This window comes from Microtus oregoni, unplaced genomic scaffold (assembly GCF_018167655.1).
Source record: "Microtus oregoni isolate MIOR12 unplaced genomic scaffold, Mior012 000002F_ref0000024, whole genome shotgun sequence".
In the NCBI taxonomy this organism is placed as follows: domain Eukaryota; kingdom Metazoa; phylum Chordata; class Mammalia; order Rodentia; family Cricetidae; genus Microtus; species Microtus oregoni.
Genome location: NW_024543061.1, coordinates 81909676 through 81927472, shown reverse-complemented (window position 1 = coordinate 81927472; position 17797 = coordinate 81909676). Strand labels below are relative to the sequence as shown.

The 17797-nt window shown below is 42.2% G+C and overlaps 1 protein-coding gene across 1 annotated transcript in view; it reads left to right on the top strand.

The window, feature by feature from the left end:
- Positions 1-776: 776 nt before the first annotated feature.
- Positions 777-17797, top strand: part of Gys2 (glycogen synthase 2) — a 35137-nt gene continuing 18116 nt past the window's right edge. Inside the window, exons 1-7 of the mRNA XM_041637927.1 lie at positions 777-1022; positions 7249-7430; positions 9905-10096; positions 11713-11895; positions 14999-15143; positions 16243-16360; positions 16776-16896. Of these exons, the coding sequence (XP_041493861.1) occupies positions 902-1022; positions 7249-7430; positions 9905-10096; positions 11713-11895; positions 14999-15143; positions 16243-16360; positions 16776-16896 (1062 nt within the window). The 5' untranslated portion in view covers positions 777-901. The remainder of the gene's footprint in view (positions 1023-7248; positions 7431-9904; positions 10097-11712; positions 11896-14998; positions 15144-16242; positions 16361-16775; positions 16897-17797) is intronic.

The following is a 17797-nucleotide window of genomic DNA, read 5'->3' as shown; positions in this document are numbered from 1 at the left end:
GTATGCATGAATAAGCAAACTGTCCCACACATAGCTGCACACTGACAAACACAGGGAGAAGCAATATATGGCATTTACTGGTGATGCAATCCTGGTAAAAGTTCAGAGCCTAACTTCTTTCGCAACTTTCTCTCATATTTGAATACTTTCCTGTCCACCAAATTATCAAATACTGTCAATCCCACAATTCCTGACATGTAAAATCTGCAAATGTGACTAAAATTCATTTCTATTCTGCCATTAAAATGGGGGCTGAAAACCATCAAACAGCCCAAATTTCGCTCATTCTGTGTTACGCACAGAGGCATGGTGGTTTATGCTTTCATATAAGGAAAATCTACAGTAACTAAGGCATCTCAATGGTCCGGCTCTCAGCACAATGCAGTTTGCACAAGGAGAGTAAAATAAGGAGGAGTGCATCTCGGAGAAGGGAAACTGTAGCAAGGTGCCCGCTGCCCCACAGTCTGCAGATGCTGTGTCTGCAGATGATGAAATACGTATCTAGGGAGCACTTATTCCAGTAGGAGTTTGGTCTAAAGGACAGGGGCTAAAGGGCTGGACTCTTGTCACCCAGTCTATCCTCTGGCTGCCTGCCCCGCTGTGAACAAGCAGGTTTCACTTGCGATTTTTTTTTTGTTTTTGTTTTTTGGTGGGGAGGAGGGGAGGTGTCTGTGTGGATTTTAACTGTGGGTATTGCCTTCTCCAGACGTGCCCCGAAAAGCAGCAGCACAGGAGCTGGGCACACTTCATCGGGTTGCGAGTTCATGTGACCTCACCTTGCCAGTTTGGCCTGCAGAGCAGAACCCAAGGCTGTCACCTTTTAGCCTGTGCTCCGTGCTCAACTCCTGCGACTGCAGTTAGCTGAAATAGGTTCCCAAAGGCTCCACAGGCTGGGAGAAGAATGCTCAGAGGCCGGTCCTTGTCTGTGACTTCCCTGAGTGGGCTCCCTGTGTGGGAAGCTGAAAGACTCCCCATCGAAGACTTACTGCTCTTTGAAGTCTCTTGGGAGGTGACCAACAAAGGTTTGTAATGCCCCTAACACTGGCCTGTGCTGGGTGTGGAGGAACACAGATTAGGAGACATGGGTGACCCCAGTGACAATGAACTACCAGAGAGTGGGGCAGAGTTGGTTCGTACGACGCCTGCAGAGCTCCTAACTTTTTCTCAACAGGAAATGAAAACACAAACCTACGCTGGGGTGAAGGGGGAGAGAATTGGACAGGGTAGTGATAGCTAAATATATGCGTTTATGTCAACATTTTAAATTAATGTCATGACAAAATAGGAATTTAAAATTTATTTTTTGTTTGTTTGAGCATTTTCCTCTGGCATAAGAAGCAAATTAGGCAATTCTTTTTATTAGATGAAAAGCTGTATGTGGTCAGGACCAATAGATAACTTAGCTCTTTATACTATTAGTGCTTCAATAAAAAATTCAATAAGTGTTCTAAAAATTCAGGATGAGATTATATTAGGTTTTAACTTAAATTGTGTTCTATTAAGAAGGATAAAATTAACCTTTCTCCAACTCTATTCATCTAGAGAGAATACCAAATAGGGAAGAAAATAAAATTGGTTAAAAAAAAAGCAAAGCAAAATTGTTTTAAAATGAAGTAAATCAACCTAAATGATTTTCCTAATACAGATATTTGTAAGACTATGTGGAAACCAGTTCCTGTAGATTGATGTCTTCTAGTTTAAGGGTGCTCAGACAGGGGGTCGCTGTTCAGTAATGGCTGGCCTGGAACTCACAGAATTTCAAGTGCTGGGACTAAAGGCGTGTGCCATCACACCTGGCACGAAACTCTCGATTAATAGGCTGAATTCTCCAAGATCATACAAAACCAGGCAGAGAGACGGTGTGTGAAAGGGAACAGCAGGCATTTGAAATTTGAAGATGGGACCCGAGAATGGGGATTCTATTTCTTCCTTGGACCTCTTGAGAGTCAGCGTACTGTCGGAGGTAGAATTATATTTGCAGAGCAGGTGAGATAATTCACTCAGTAAAATGCTAATCTTGCAAGCATGAGTCCCTGAGTTGCACCCTCAGAACTCATCTGAAAAAGTTGGGTAGGTGGCACATTCCTGATGTCCCAGGGCTGGGGAAGTGGGGACGGGTGGACCCCAGAGGCTACTGGCCAGTTAGCCTAGCAAAACTGCCAAACTCCAGGCAGCTGAGGGACCCTGTTTCAAAAAGCAAAGCTCCGAGAAAGAGGCCTCTGTTGACCTCTGGCCTCCCTGTGTGTGTGCTTATGCCCTCACACGAGCACCCATGGGAACATGGGCCCACAAGTGCGCCACGTGCACCACGTGCACCTACACACACACGCACGGACTCACAGCTGTATTTGAACTCTGTCCTGGTTTCCACCTCATGCTGACTGTCCAAAGTTCTCTAGTATGCATTTAGAAAATACGCAAAAGAACGGTTAACGGTAGGCTCTTCTGTTTAGAAGTGCCCAGATGAAGCTCGGAGAACAGCTCTTCTTTCTCTGTATTAGCAAGGAGGAGCAGAGAGGATCCCATCTCAGCACCAAGAAGGGGGAATGTCACATGCACAGCTCTTTCAAATGCCCATTTCCAGTCACCAGTTCTTTCTCTCCAGTTTCTGAGTAAGGCCAGGGCTCCTGGGAACCGGGCCACTTCTACTACACACGAATCCAAGTGTCCCGTGAAAGAAAGGTTTTTCTCTGCAGAGTAGGCAGGAATTCAGTGAGGGAGCTTTTGGAGGGGGGAAAGCTGGGGAGAATTAGTGCTGGGAATCAGTCCTGAAGAGCCACGCACAGGCCCTTGACACCAGCAGGGATCTTCTCTCCATTGAACAAACATGAATGGGGCCTTAGAGATCATTCATGAAAGTTGCAGTCCCGTGGGTCCTATGTGACATTTGTGTAGATTTCTGTCTCTAGGGAGGTCCCTGGCATATAAAACATGTTCAACTGACTTTTTTTATTTTTTAAAACATTTTATTTATTTTTGTTTCTATGTACTGTATGAATGCTTTGCCTGCATGTGCAGAAAGGGCCAGAAGAGGGCGTCTCTCCTCTTGGAACCGCAGTTGCTGAGGGTGTGAGCAGCCATGTGAAAGCTGAAATTGTACCCAGGTAGAGCAGCGAATGCTCTTAGCTGCTGAGCCATCTTTAGCCTCTGTTGGTTGGCTTTAAATTGCCGTCTACTCATGTTGACATCTTCAACATATATTTAATATTTTCAATCTAATTTTTTAAAGTTCTATTTAGATAGATAGTAATTCTAGCCCTCCCTGACAATTCATTGCTACCGTAGCTCCTCTGAAAAACCTAGCTTGAGGCTGTAGTCCTGTGCAGTTTGTGGTTATGGTGTGAGGCATCTTTGAGATCATGACTTCCTCACTTCATAGCTGAAAGGACACATGGGGGCACCCAGTGACCTCACAAATGGCAGAGATGGGAAAGAACACTTTTGTCTCTTTCAAACCAATATAAAAATTAATTATTAAAATGTCCAGTGTCTAAGGAAATGTTCCATAGATGAAAAACTTTGGCTGTCAAATATTAAAGATTTTTGAAGCTTTGTGGTTAAAAAAAAAACTTAGGATATCTAAATATCAGGTACTCCATGAGTAAAATGAATACAGCATACTCTGGCTATCCTACAGCCATCTGTGGAGGACGAGAAATATTTATAGTTAAGAAAACAAGACTTTTAAAAAGTATTTCCTTTTTATTAAAATTATTGATGAGTGCTTGCCTGTATGTAGGTTACCATGTGCACAAAGTGTCCATAAAAGCCAGAAGAGGTCGTCTGACTGCCTGTAAATGGAGTTATGGGTGGTTGTGGGTGCTGGGAAATGAAATCAAGTCCTCTGCAGGAGCAACAATTGGTCTTATCCCCTGAGCCATCTCTCCAGCTCACAAAAGACATCTGAGGGGAGGGGGAATAATTCTTCAGTGCCAGCATTTTCGAATGAATGACATGAATGTAGAAAACACAGGAGAAGGAATCACAATTATTATAGATTATACTTAGGCCCCAAAACAACCAATCCTACTTGTCCACACTAGCCTCAAATTGTTGTTTTTTATCCATTGATCTGCATATTATTACAACTACCCAGCTATTTAATAAAAAGCATCACTGGGAGAGTAGACAGTCTTGAAAAATGCAGAATTTGCTCAGTACTCCGACATGCACAGGTTTGCGGGAAGATGGTCATGACTGTGTTTCCTAACCCACTGTGATGGGTGTGAGGGCAGAAGAACAAGGTTGTGGACTTGTACTGTGTGTTGGTTGTTAGGGTGAAATTCCCAGCCTACTCTAGAGTTAAGGGAAAGTTGTCTACTGAAGAGACGTCTGTGATGAGACCTATGGACTCAATCACTTTGGGCAGAGACAGTGAAGCAGGCAATAATTCAGACAGTGTTGTGTGTGAGAACTATACTCCCAAGACTCACTGTGTGTAAACCAAGATACACAGTATGCTCTGTTTACAGACCTGAGAGAGAAAATAGGAGTCTGGGGAGAGATGAGAGGCTAGTCAGGGTTAGATTGTGAAATTCCCAATAAATTATTACCTTAAGATAAACACAAGATCCACAGATGACGGAAAACGTGTAATGTTTTGTTATCCTGAGTCCGGTCTGTTTTACGCATGATAATCTCCAGTTGTATCAAATCTCCTGCATCGTTTTGTCCTTCACTTCCAATGTACATTTTTCATTAATTAAATTCGTTCTTTAACAATTCTGTTCACATATTTTCTTCTTACTCTAGCTCTCACTCCCTTTTCTCTCTCTCCCACCCATCATCTTCCCCCTTCCTTATAGAACATTCGTGCCTTTTTTGTTTACTGACCACTGATTTTAACCAAGATTGTCTGTGTTTGGAAATATCCACTGTGGACTGATGTATTAGCTTCTTTGTACACAGCTGTAAGGGTTGATTTTTGAGACAGGCTCTCATTGGCTTGATAAGGCTAGACTGTCTGGCTAGAGAGCACCAGGCGTCTGCCCATCCATTTCTCCTGTGAGGATCTTAAGTCTGTGTAAGACCCTGCCTATTCGTGTGGGTCTGGGCAACACCATGCCTATTCATGTGGGTCTGGGCAACACCCTGCCTATTTGTGTGGGTCTGGGCAACACCCTGCCTATTCGTGTGGGTCTGGGCAACACCCTGCACAGGATCTCATGCTTGCATAGCAAACTCTTTACTGTCTGGGTCTAATCTAAGACTTTTTCCTAGAAGAGGACCTGGTATTTTTTTTTTTTAAATCAGATTTCCAGATGACCCAGGGATTGATGCAGGAACAACTGTTTATTAGAGAAATGTTCATTTAAGTCTGCTGCTCACCCTATGGAGGTGATGAGTCACTATTGAACTGGGTTTCTTACATACTCTTGGTATTAATTCTTTATCAGACTAATATTCAACAAACTGTGTCTTGCGCAAGTCTCTGCTGCCTCTGTCAACTGTTTCTTTTGCTGGTTGCTGTGAGTTTTGATGGTGTTAAGTGTTAAAATTTTATTTTATTGTGAATAGGAATGCTTTCTTGATTTCTTTACAGGCAAGTTACTTTTAGCCTATGGAAATGTTACTGCTTTTACATGAGGACTTTTAATCTTATAACTTTACTGATTTGTTAGTTTTAGTAGATTTTCTAAACAGAAGATCATGCAACCCCAAATAGCAACAATCTGACTTTCTTTTCTCCAGCTTGGAAACTGGTCATTTCTTTCTCATGTCTTACTACTCTGGCATGGGCTTCTGTCACAGTATTAAAGAGAAGTGATGATTCTATGAGCACTTTCTTTTGCAGAGCTTACAGACAGAACTTTCAGAGTCTCTCCACTGAATGCAATATGACTTGTGGGCACGCTTCCCTGACTTCAACACTGCATAATGTACACGCACTAAAATGTCACATTAGAAAATAGAAAAAAAAAGCTGTGGCTCTTTTTGTTATTCCATAAGTATCTAGAAAACATGCACACATGCATATATGCAGACACACATATACATGAACATATGCACACATGCACACACAAATATATACACTCATACACATAGATATATACATTCACACACATATGTGTACACACACATGTATATACATACAAATACATTCACACATGCAGACTTATATGCATGCACCTATGCATTCCTCTATGCATATACACAAGTTTAACCAGGGATAGCAAGAGGGCTCAGCAGATAAATGTGCCTGCAACTAAACTTAGGACCCACAAGGTGAAAGAAGAGGACCAACATATGCAAGTTTGTTGTAAAAGGAGCAGTGGGCCAGCGCCCAGCCTTCAGCCACCTGGCTAGCTTATACCCTGAAATAACAACACAGAAATTGTATTCATTTAAACACTGCCTGGCCCATTAGTTCTAGCCTCTTATTGGCTAGCTCTTACATATTGATTCAACCCATTTCTAATAATCTGTATCGCCACTTGATTGTGGCTTACCAGCATGAGTCTAACCATCATCTGTCTCAGAGAGAAGAGCCATGGTGTCTGCCTGACTCTGATTTCTTTCTCCCAGCATTCTGTTCGTTCTATTCCACCTATCTAAATTCTGCCCTATCAAAAAGCCAAGGCAGTTTCTTTATTTGACCAATGAAAGCAACACATAGAAAGAAGACCCTCCTACACCACAAGTTGTCCTCTGGTTTTCATAAATGTGCTATGACACACATGCACCTCTCATACATAAAAATAATAATGTAATTTAAAAATTTTATGAAAGTTAAGCCCCAACTATCTCATCGGGCTCTTGTTTTCCATGTGGGATTTTTGAGACCACAACAGAAAAACCTTCCATCATCACACCCTGTGAAACCCAGTGCCTTTTATCTTTTCATGAAACTGCTCCTTCTTTCCCTGTATCTATCGCTCCTTGGGGACTTTCAAAGGCCCATCCATTCACTGCTCCATGTCTTGAGGTATGATCTTACTCTGCTGTCTGGAGGTTGTGGAGTCAGACTGAGCTGGTATCCCAACCCCTGTGTGATGACGGGTCCATCGTGAAGTCTCTCCAGGCTTTGCTTTACTCACTTGTGAAATAAACACAGGATCATCCCTATAGTGTTCTGTGAGACCTGTGGGAAACTCCTCAAGTGGCTGAGAATAGACCCAACATTGAACTCTTCAAAACACCTTAAATCCTGCCCTTTAAAAAAGTTAAGTGAAATGCAACTTTAATAGACAGTAATTCATCTCTTGCATCACCAACTGGAATAATAATAGAAACGTTTCTCCTTTACAGTTGGGGGCATCTATACTGTGATTCAGACCAAGGCCAAAACAACAGCAGATGAATGGGGAGAAAACTACTTTCTGATAGGTCCATATTTTGAACATAATATGAAAACTCAAGTAGAGCAGTGTGAACCCACCAACGATGCTGTTAAAAGAGCCATGGATGCAATGAATAAACACGGCTGCCAGGTAAAAGATTCTGATTGTCCCTTGCCTCTATATCTTTTAATGAACTGTTATCAGAAAACAGAATATACACACCTTCCAACATCTCACCAGAGATGGCCATCTGCCCAGCTAAGGAAGAAGAGCAGATTTGCAAGAAAGACACTGATTGTTCTTACAAAGAGGGAATTTGAGGCACCTTGTGAAGTCTAAAATTCTCTAACAGGACAATGAGTGAGAGCTCCAGGAAGATTCAGAGTTGAGACAGTCTTAAGAAAGTTGTACATAAAGTGTGACTAGGTCATAGGAGTTGATGACATTATTCAATACCAGTTTACTAAGTGCACACTTTTGGTCAAATGGCTTCTGAATTTTTTCCTTTTCTTTTGCTGTGACAGGGCTGGGAATGTAGTTCAATGGTAGATTATTGGCTAGTATGCATGAGGCCAGGAGCCCTTGTTAGAACCTCACAGCTACAGAAAGTGAAATAATATATTTCATTGCTGAGATAAAATACCCTATCAGAAGGAAGCTAGCGGAGAAAAGTCTATTATGCCAGTTCCAGGGGACCCAACAGCCTTTCCTGGCCTTCTTAGAAGCCAGGAAGACATGACACACAGACATACATTCAGGCAAAATGCCAAGACTAGTCATGCCACATGCCTGGCCTCCCAGCACTTCATGGTCTAAAATAGAAGGCTCCCAAACTGGAAGCCAGACTAGATTACATAGCAAGATACTTCTCACATATGATATTAAATCCAGTATCTATGAACTCAGTCACAAGAAGATAATAAGGGACAGAAAAGCAAAAATTATATGATCCAGACATCTGACTTTCAAGTGACCTCACTTAATGAAGAGCAGGACTTGTAGATGACACAGATAAGTGGGTGCTCCCTCCAACTTCAAGCTCAAATGTCAGATATTATCACCACTCTTTTCTGTGTAGCTTGATGAGTCAATCACACTTTTTGACATGGTGACAAGTACCTGAGAAACAATTCAAGGAGAAAATTATCATTTGGGTTAACAATTTTAGTATGTGTTTAATTAGTATCATTGCTTTGGGGATGTGTTGAGATGTAATATCATAGTGGTGGGAATATAGGTTAGAGGTGAATATGGGTTAGAGGTTGTTCATCTCATAGTAGACCCAAGCAAAGAGCACCAAGGAAAGGCTAGGAATTGATAAAATACCCTCATATTCTTATAAGTATTTAGTTGTGAATTCATGAATGAACTCATCCATTGGGTCAGTTAGTTCCTTTGTGATCCAAAAGCTTAAAGTTTTCTAAGCTCTAAAACAAAAAACATACACAAATTTTATTACTTTTATGTGACCTAGCATTAAAAGTCTTAGCTAGAGCAATAAGAGAAAGAAATAAAGGGCATTTAAATTAAAAAGAATAAAGCCAAATTATCACAATTTTTTAGATGGCATGGATCTTATATACAGAAAACTCTAAAGAATACAAACTTCCAAAGGCATTTAACATATGAACTTTTTATGGAATATTATTTTAACTAGGCAGATATGTTATATTTGTTTATGCTGCAGAATATTACTTGAACTGTGTAAAGGTGTGTTACTTTTGTTTATGCTGCTTTTGCTTAACAATGTATGGATGTGTGTTTAATTATGTAAAGATGTGTTACATCTGTTTCACCTTGCCTGCCTAAGGCACCTGCTTGGTCTAATAAAGAGCTAGGCAGGAGAAAGTGTAGGCAAGGCTATCGGGCAGAGTGAATAGGAGGAGAAAGCTAGGCTCAAATAGAAAAAAAAGGAGAAGGATGAAGAATGAAGGACATAACCAGGCAAGAAGCCAGGCAGATGTCAGCCAGCCAGACATAGCTAAGCCGTGAAACTAAGATATAGAGAAGTAAGAAAGGTTATAAACCCCACGGGAAAGTAGATAAAGACAAACAGGTTAATTTAAGTTAAACAAGCTTGTCAGAAATGTGCCTACACTACGCTGTGTATTCAAAAATAATGGTAAGTCTGTGTGTCATGATTTGGGAGCTAGGTGGTGGCCAGAAAGAAAGAGTTTGATACATAAGCTTTTGTCTTTGGAGAACAATTTCACATTAGCCCTTGGTCTGCCATTGCTCTGTCTCTTAGATTCTTGGTTATGATAAAACACTCTGACAAAAGTGAGGTAGAAAGGGCACATTCGACCTGAAATTATAGATAGATCTAGTCCATCATGGCAGGGAAGACAGGGCAGCAGAAAGAACAGCTAGGGCAGTGGGCAGGGCAGCCTATAGAAATCCAAGGTTTACCTCTAGTGAGCCTCTACCTACGAAAAGCTCCACAACTTTTCCAAATAGTACAACCAGCTGGGGCCAAGTGTTCCAACAAATGGGCCAATAGAGGACATTTCACATTCAAATCATAACCTTCTGCAAATAATGTTTACATCTTCCAAGCCCAAGTGCACATTCTTCTCTTACGTTGTACTTAAAAAAACACTGGCTATGTTTTCTTTCTGTATCAGGTGTACTTTGGAAGATGGCTGATAGAAGGGAGTCCCTACGTGGTGCTTTTTGACATAAGCTCTTCAGCATGGAACCTGGACAGGTGGAAGGGTGACTTCTGGGAAGCATGTAGCGTTGGCATCCCTCATCATGACCGAGAAGCCAACGACATGCTTATATTTGGGTCTTTAACTGCCTGGTTCTTAAAAGAGGTACAGTTTGCTGTATAATGACAGAACAGAGGGCAGCCTCCTGCACTGAGGATCCAGCGAAGACCTAAAAATTTGGAGATAGGCTTCTACTGATTGTTATAATGCATTTTAAAAATGATTTCAAGGAAATATTTGCCATTACTTAACGACCAACCTTTGCAACAGAATAGTAATACTTATTACTATTTATCTCATGGAATGTTTAAATGAAGTCATGCATATAAAACACCCAGCTATATTGCCTGCTCTTATAGAAGATATGCAAAATATATTCATAAAAGAGATATGTCATGAAAAATACATATAAATTCTAGGCAGCAGAAAAGATTTGAAACCGTCTGTTTTGTTTATGTATGAGCACAGCTGGACATAGAGTGAATGCTTGATATTTCTTTTATTCACTAAAGCCTGAAATGGCCTCAGCAGCTACTGAGGAGTTCTTAGAAGCAAATTAGTCAGAGGGAGACTACCAGAAGCCAGTTTTGTAAATGGGGCCTTCTCAAATCATGGTACTTGGATTTCCCTGCATGCCTCTTGTCACCTGCAGAGGGTTACGCCTGACAAAAGTCAGATCTTAAGGAAGGAGACCCCTAGTAAGGAGGAAGCTAAGGGCATAGTATGGTGATGGTGCTCCCTTTAACACATCTGTCTGATGAAGTCCTATGCAGTACTCACCAAGGGCTAATTGGAGAAGATGGACAGGTGGTTTCTTAGTAGTAGCAGAAGTGAAGACAGGTTAGTGACTTGGGAAAAGTCTGTCATAGTGACAGATATGCAGTCCCATGGTACCAGTAAGTGCCACCAACTCTTCCTCTACAGTCTTCCTGCCTGAGCCATGGCTCCAAGTTAGAGACCAGCTACCAAGTGGTATTGTGTGTAGTGTGCATATCTTTAGTGTAGGAGTGTGTGTGTGTGTGTGTGTGTGTGTGTGTGTGTGCGCGCGCGCGCATATGCATGTGTTTGATGTGGGGGTATATTTGTATGTGTATATGCGTGTGTGGTTGTGGTGAATGTGGTAAATACATGTTTGGTGAGGGGTGTATTTATGTGGGAAGGTGTGTGTATGGTGTGTGTGTCTGGTGTGAGTGTATATTTGTGTTTGTGCGTATGTGTGTGGTGTTTGTGGTAAATATGTGTTTGGTGGGTGGGTATATTTATGTGGGAAGGTGTGGGAAGTGGGAGTGTATATTTGTGTGTGTGTGCATGTATGTGTGGTGTATGTGGTAAAGATGTGTTTGGTGAGTGGGTGTATTTATGAGGGAAGGTATGTGTGTGTGTTTGGTGTGGGGTGTATTTGTGTGTTGTGTTTGTTGTATGTATGTGGTGTGTATGTACTTACTGTGAATGTGTATTTGTGTGTTGGGTGAGTATATTTGGTGTGTGGGTGTATGTTTGTGTGTGTGGTGTGCATGTTTGGTGTGGGGTGTGTTCACATGCAGGGGTTTGGGTGTGAAAGAAGCTCACATGGGTAGACTCAGTAGATTCCCTTTATTTCCTCAAAAGTATTACTTCTGTTAAGAGGGATACGATTTATACACCTCACGTCTGTCCTTCTACTGTGGGCAATGCTCAAGATCAAGCAACACCAATCACTAAAGGCTTTTCTCCTGATGCAGGTGACAGACCACGCGGGCGGCAAACATGTCATTGCCCAATTCCATGAATGGCAGGCTGGAACTGGGCTGGTTCTTTCCCGTGCCAGGAAACTTCCCATTGCCACAATATTTACAACCCATGCCACGCTGCTTGGGCGGTATCTCTGCGCAGCAAATATTGACTTCTACAACCAGCTTGACAAGGTAAAGCACCCACTGGCCCCACTTGTCCCCTTTCTTTCAGGCTCGCTGAAGCCCAAAGATGAAAGATATTGATCTCTACATTTCAGCTAACAACCGCATGGCAGCAATGCCCTTTTAGCTCATCAGAATTCATGGAGCAGTCTCCCCTGGGTGATGGAAGTGGAGGAAGTTTAACTTTGTTTGCGGTACAATGGACTATAGAGGCTGAGAGGCCCGAGTTCTGCTCTGTCTCTGAAACAGGGATCAAGGCAGGCATAACAGGAAGGTGACACTGTACTGTGAGGCACAGGCTCCTGTTCCTCCCCAGATTCAAGGTCTGATGATTGACAGACTGGGATCTTGGGCAGACCCGGATCGGAACCTGAGCCTTATCTCTTTATCCCCTGCATGATTTATTTATTGGCAGACACTTTAAGCAAGTGCCTCAGCTTCTTTCTGGAATTCTGAAGTGCACAGGTGAGGTGCTCCAGGGCCAGGGAGCAGATGTCACAAGAAGTGGAGGTGGAGGGGCTGGAGAGATGGCTCAGAGGTTAAGAGCATTGCCTGCTCTTCCAAAGGTCCTGAGTTCAATTCCCAGCAACCACATGGTGGCTCACAACCATCTGTAATGGGGTCTAGTGCCCTCTTCTGGCCTTCAGGCATGCACACAAATAGCATATTGTATACATAATAAATAAATATTTAAAAAAAAAAGAAGTGGAGGTGGACACCTCATGGCCTGTTTTACCGAGTGCCCAAATCTGTGACCTCAGTTCATTTAGTTTTTATCTTTCTTCAATTTCCAGTTGAACTGGCATGATAAAAGTGTCTCCCCAATTTTAATTCTATTTATGTGTCTGTGTGAGTGTGTGTCACAAGTGTGCAAGTGCCCTTGGAGGTCTAAAGAGGACATAAAATCGTCTGGAGCTAGAGTTGTGAACTGCTCAAGTGAGGGCTGGGAATTGAACTCGGGTCCTCTGTAAGAGCAGCACATGCCTTTAGCCAATGAGCTGTCTCTACAGCCCCAACGCATTTTATATTATAAAGTCAGAAAGATTATCAAAAGCACACATTATGGCCATTAACTAAAACAGTGTGTGTTTAATATCTAGTTTCCTTATCGAGTCAGTTTAGGGCTTATAGGTTTGGTTTCACTATTAGGAAAATCAGGAAATTGAAAACTTGAATTTTTGAAAACTTACCCAGACTTAAACTTCTGGGATCTTATGAATCAGAATGTGTGTCTGTGGATGCACACGCGTGAATAATAATCAGTATCCAGGGGAGTTGATGCCCCTGTCTCGAACACGTTTGGAATGCAAGGACAGGCCTTCTGAGAGCCTCTGACAGAGCAGACAGCAGTGCTAATGAGAGCTGCCCTACAGAAAGGTCAGCCGAAGCGAAGATCCAGGCTTTCAATAAGTCAACAAGGTATTTTAAAAGCCGGGAGACAGAGGTGACTGGCAAACAGTGTATGGTAACAGTCAACTAATCAGGGCAAACCAGTGCCCTGTGGTGAGCACCCGGCAATATGTGCCCAGAAGGTCAGGCCTGGATCTTACAGTGACCCCTGGAGTCCATCACTCAAGAGTGCTTTGTGGTCTTAGAGATCAACAATCAAGAAAATATAATAATGTATTATGGGTGTCTTATTTAGGAACAAAGACATTATAGTATGCAGATAGATTACAAGCTTTTTGATTAGTTACATTATTATGCCTTCAATGATAACTACAAATCTCAATCATGTTCAGATATATGCTGTGTATTTCAACCCCTCATTCTAATGAAAGGTTCTGCCAGTCACTAGTGGATAACAAGTAGTCAAAAATTAGGTTCTGAGTAATCTTTATAAGTATTTTCTTAACTGCGGAGATCCTGAGCTCACACTAGGTTTAATTTAGGAAATATATAGACATATCAAATTATACTCCTCAATTAAGACATTTAATAGAAAAGTGACCCTGGCCAAGTTCCCTAGCCTCTGAAAGGTTCAGATTTCCCTTCTGTAAAATGAAGACAGAACATGTGAGTTTTCTGAGAATTAAACACGACAAACAGCAGAGCTGAATGCCATGTTGGAGACATCTGATGATGCTGTATGTATATTTATCATACTTACTTTTAAGATACTGCCAATGTCACAGAGAGTTTTGTGAGAAATGACCCCGAGTAAGTGAAATGAAAGAAGTTGTTTAAGAGTTCACTGAGGATTTGGTTTGTGGGTTAATTTTGTTGTTGTTGTTGTTGTTGTTTTGCTTGTTTTTACCTAAAATATCCAGAATGCACCCACAAGATCTCATAAAAATATTACACTAAGATCATGAGTGACAGATCCCACAACCTCACATACTATGAAGTGAGCATACACTCTTTGAAATTAACTTGGAAGGAGTAAGTAACTGAGAAAAGAAATCTCTCGGTTTTTCTCACTCAGCAAATTAAATAGGATAATAGTTATCCAAACTGTTAGTGTCAAGTTTGGTGTCAGCTTTGTTCACTTTTTTAATTTTTAATTTTATTTTATCGGTATAGGTGTTTTGCCTACGTGTATGTCCAAGCACCATGTGTGTGCCAAGTGCCTTCTGAGGCCAGAAGAGTGCACTAGATTCCCTGGAACTAGAGTTACAGATGGTTGTGAGCTGCCATGTGGGCACTGGGAATCAAACCTGGGTTCTCTGCAAGAGCAGCCAGTGCTCCTAACCACTGAGCCATTCTCCAGCCCCCCATTTTTTCCAACCTTTTTTTTTTTAATTTTATGGGCCCAACACACTTTTGCTGAATGACTCTGCTACACTGCCTTTTTATGGTTCGTTGTTTGTGGTAAAATATAAAATCCTTGGAGGTTAGAATTATCGGTATACTTATAAACTGTGGAATAAGAAAACATGCAACAAAATGTCAAAATTTTATAGGGGGTGAAATAACAGTCTGTAAGACATGAAGCAAACAATATTTTTTTAAAATACCAGTTTTATAATTTAGCAAGCGGCGTGATATGCACTAGCGCTTTGATGGGGTTATTATAACTTTAATCAGCTGTGAGGAAGAACAACTGTGGACTACGGGTTCTGTTTTGCGTGTGAAGAGGATCGCGCAAGGAACATGTGTTTGTCTTCCACAGTTCGACATAGACAAGGAGGCAGGGGAGAGGCAGATTTACCACCGCTACTGCATGGAGCGGGCCTCGGTGCACTGCGCACATGTGTTCACCACCGTGTCAGAGATCACAGCCATCGAGGCGGAGCACATGCTGAAGCGGAAGCCCGGTAATCCCGGAGGCTGGCTTTGCCATCTCCTAATACGCGCAGCACCCTTGCTTAACGGCTGTGATCTTGCCTGGTATTCCCCTGCTTTCAGATACCCCTGGGTGCCTAGAGGAGGCTCTTCAATAAGTGAATAAATTTTGTCAAAGAACCAAACCAAACATGTGGAAAACAAGAGCCCGAGGATAGAGCAGCGGCAGCCTGTTGGGCTAGGCTGTCTTTGTTCTTTCCGAATGTTCCCGTGGATTTGGGGCTTTCTTGGACTCTGGCTTAATTAGGGCTTCAATTGCTGTGATAAACACAACCGAAAGGGACTTGGGGGGAAAGGGTTTGTTTCAGCGTACAGGTCCTGATCACAGCCTGTCATTAAGGGAAGCCAAGGCAGGGACTGAAGCGGAAACACGGAGGAACAGAAACCGAGAGGGAACGCTGCTTGCTTGACTGCATGCTTTTCCTGCCTTGCTCAGCCTGATGATTTCTTACACCATCCAGGACAGTCTGCTCAGAGGTGGCCCCGCCCACAGTGGGCTGGACCAGGCTGGGCCTTCTCACATCAATCACTGATCAAAAAGATGAATGGCAGGGCTGTCTATAGACTCATCTCACAGAAGCAAGTTCTCAGTTACTATTCCCTCTTCCCAGTTATGCTAGTAAGTTGACAAAGCCCAACCAGTCAGACTCATTCCCACACTCATGGTTCTGAGAGGACATCGGCCAACAACGTCCTGGTTTCTCTCCTGATCTTCCCGTGTGTCTCTCTTTGCACTTACCCAAAGGCTTTGCTTTTTCCTGTTCTAGAAGAAAGTTTTTGTTTGTGGGGACTGCCCTGTTAAAGCGTTGCATGCTGTTGTTTCTGGTTGTTTTTAGTTTTTGTTTTTCCTCACTGCCAAATACCTTGGGAAAGTCAACCACAGTGTCCACTTCCGTTTACCCACAAAGCCTCGCGTGCTTGTCCTCCCACACTAACCCAAAATTGTCTTTTTAAGAAACTACCGAGTTCGGGGTTTTATTTATTTAGTCCCTCTAACATTAAAGGTGACAAAGAATATGCACTACCTCTCAGAAAAGAGTCCCCATTTTTTTTTAAATTTTGTTTCTTCAGATGTAGTAACTCCAAATGGCTTGAATGTTAAGAAGTTTTCTGCAGTGCATGAATTTCAAAATCTCCACGCCATGTACAAGGCCAGAATCCAGGATTTTGTTCGAGGTCATTTCTATGGGTATGTTTTTCTTTATAAAAAAAGAAAGGAAGGAAGGAAGGAAGGAAGGAAGGAAGGAAGGAAAAGAACTGCAGAGGTGGTCCGATGGTTAAGAACACAGGCTCCTCTTGCAGAGGACCAGGGCTGTGATCCATGCATAATATCAGATGGCTCACAACCGCTTGAAACTCTAGCATGGGAAGGGGTTCTGACTCCCTCTTCTGGTCTCCAAGTACATGTACAGGCGCGCGCGCGCGCGCACACACACACACACACACACACACACACACACACACACACACCTTTTTCAAGGTGTTTTCAAGCTGTATAGCAAATTCTTCCTTTTCCCCAGTCCCCTTAAGTTTGAAGAGACTTCCTCCAGTGGATTTTGGTACTGTTGTTCTCTTTTATTAGAAATTGCTTTGTTTTGTTTCAGTCATTTGGATTTTGATCTGGAAAAGACTTTATTCCTTTTCATTGCTGGGAGGTATGAGTTCTCGAACAAAGGAGCTGACATCTTCTTGGAATCCTTATCCAGGCTCAATTTCCTCCTAAGGGTAAGGAATTTCTGGGGTGTGGCACATGGACTTTCTGAAATGGGGTATGAAGAACCTAGCTTTGAAGAGGGAATTTGATTTTGGTATTTTAAAATGATAACCTTGGGCAGGTAAGATAGATCAGCCAGTAAAGGTACTTGCTACCAAGTCTGATTTCTACCTCTGGAACCCACATGATGGAAAGAGGGAAAGACCCCAGAAGCTGCCCTCTGAATACACACACACAAACACACAGACACAGACCCACAACCCCACACACACAGAGATAGAGAGAGGGAGAGAGAGAGAGAGAGGAAGACAGAGACAGAGAAGGAAAGAAAGAAGAGGAGGAGAAGGAGAGAAATGTAACAAAACATTGAAAATGATATAATTCTGAAAACCTTCTCAGTTTACATGTTGGAATTGTATGTCACTCACAAGTGTCTTTGTCCATGATCTAAAGTACCTTTTAAAATCACAATTTTGTATTATACATGTTACATGTTAGAAAACCATTTTAATGGCCCTTTTCTTAAAGGGGGTTTGTTGAAAGACAGATACAGCAGTGTCAAGCAAACTAAAAGCCACAGATCATTTATTAGAAACCAAATGTAAGTCATGCTGACACACACATTTAATCACAGAATTCAAGAGGCAGCAGGATCACTGAGTTCAAGGACAGTCTGGTCTACAGAGTGAATTCCAGGGCAGCTAGGGCTGCATAAAAACACACTAGCTTAAAAAGTTAAAAAAAAAAAAGGAAGGAAGGAATAATGAATGGAAGGAAGAAGAAGAAAGCTTGTGTGTGATGATACAGCGTCCTGAAAAATATCATCCTTGATATCACACTTAGCACCCCGAATCCAGACAGCTCTAGCTGTGGCTGCCCCACTGGATGTGAATCAGTCAAGTGTCACAGCAT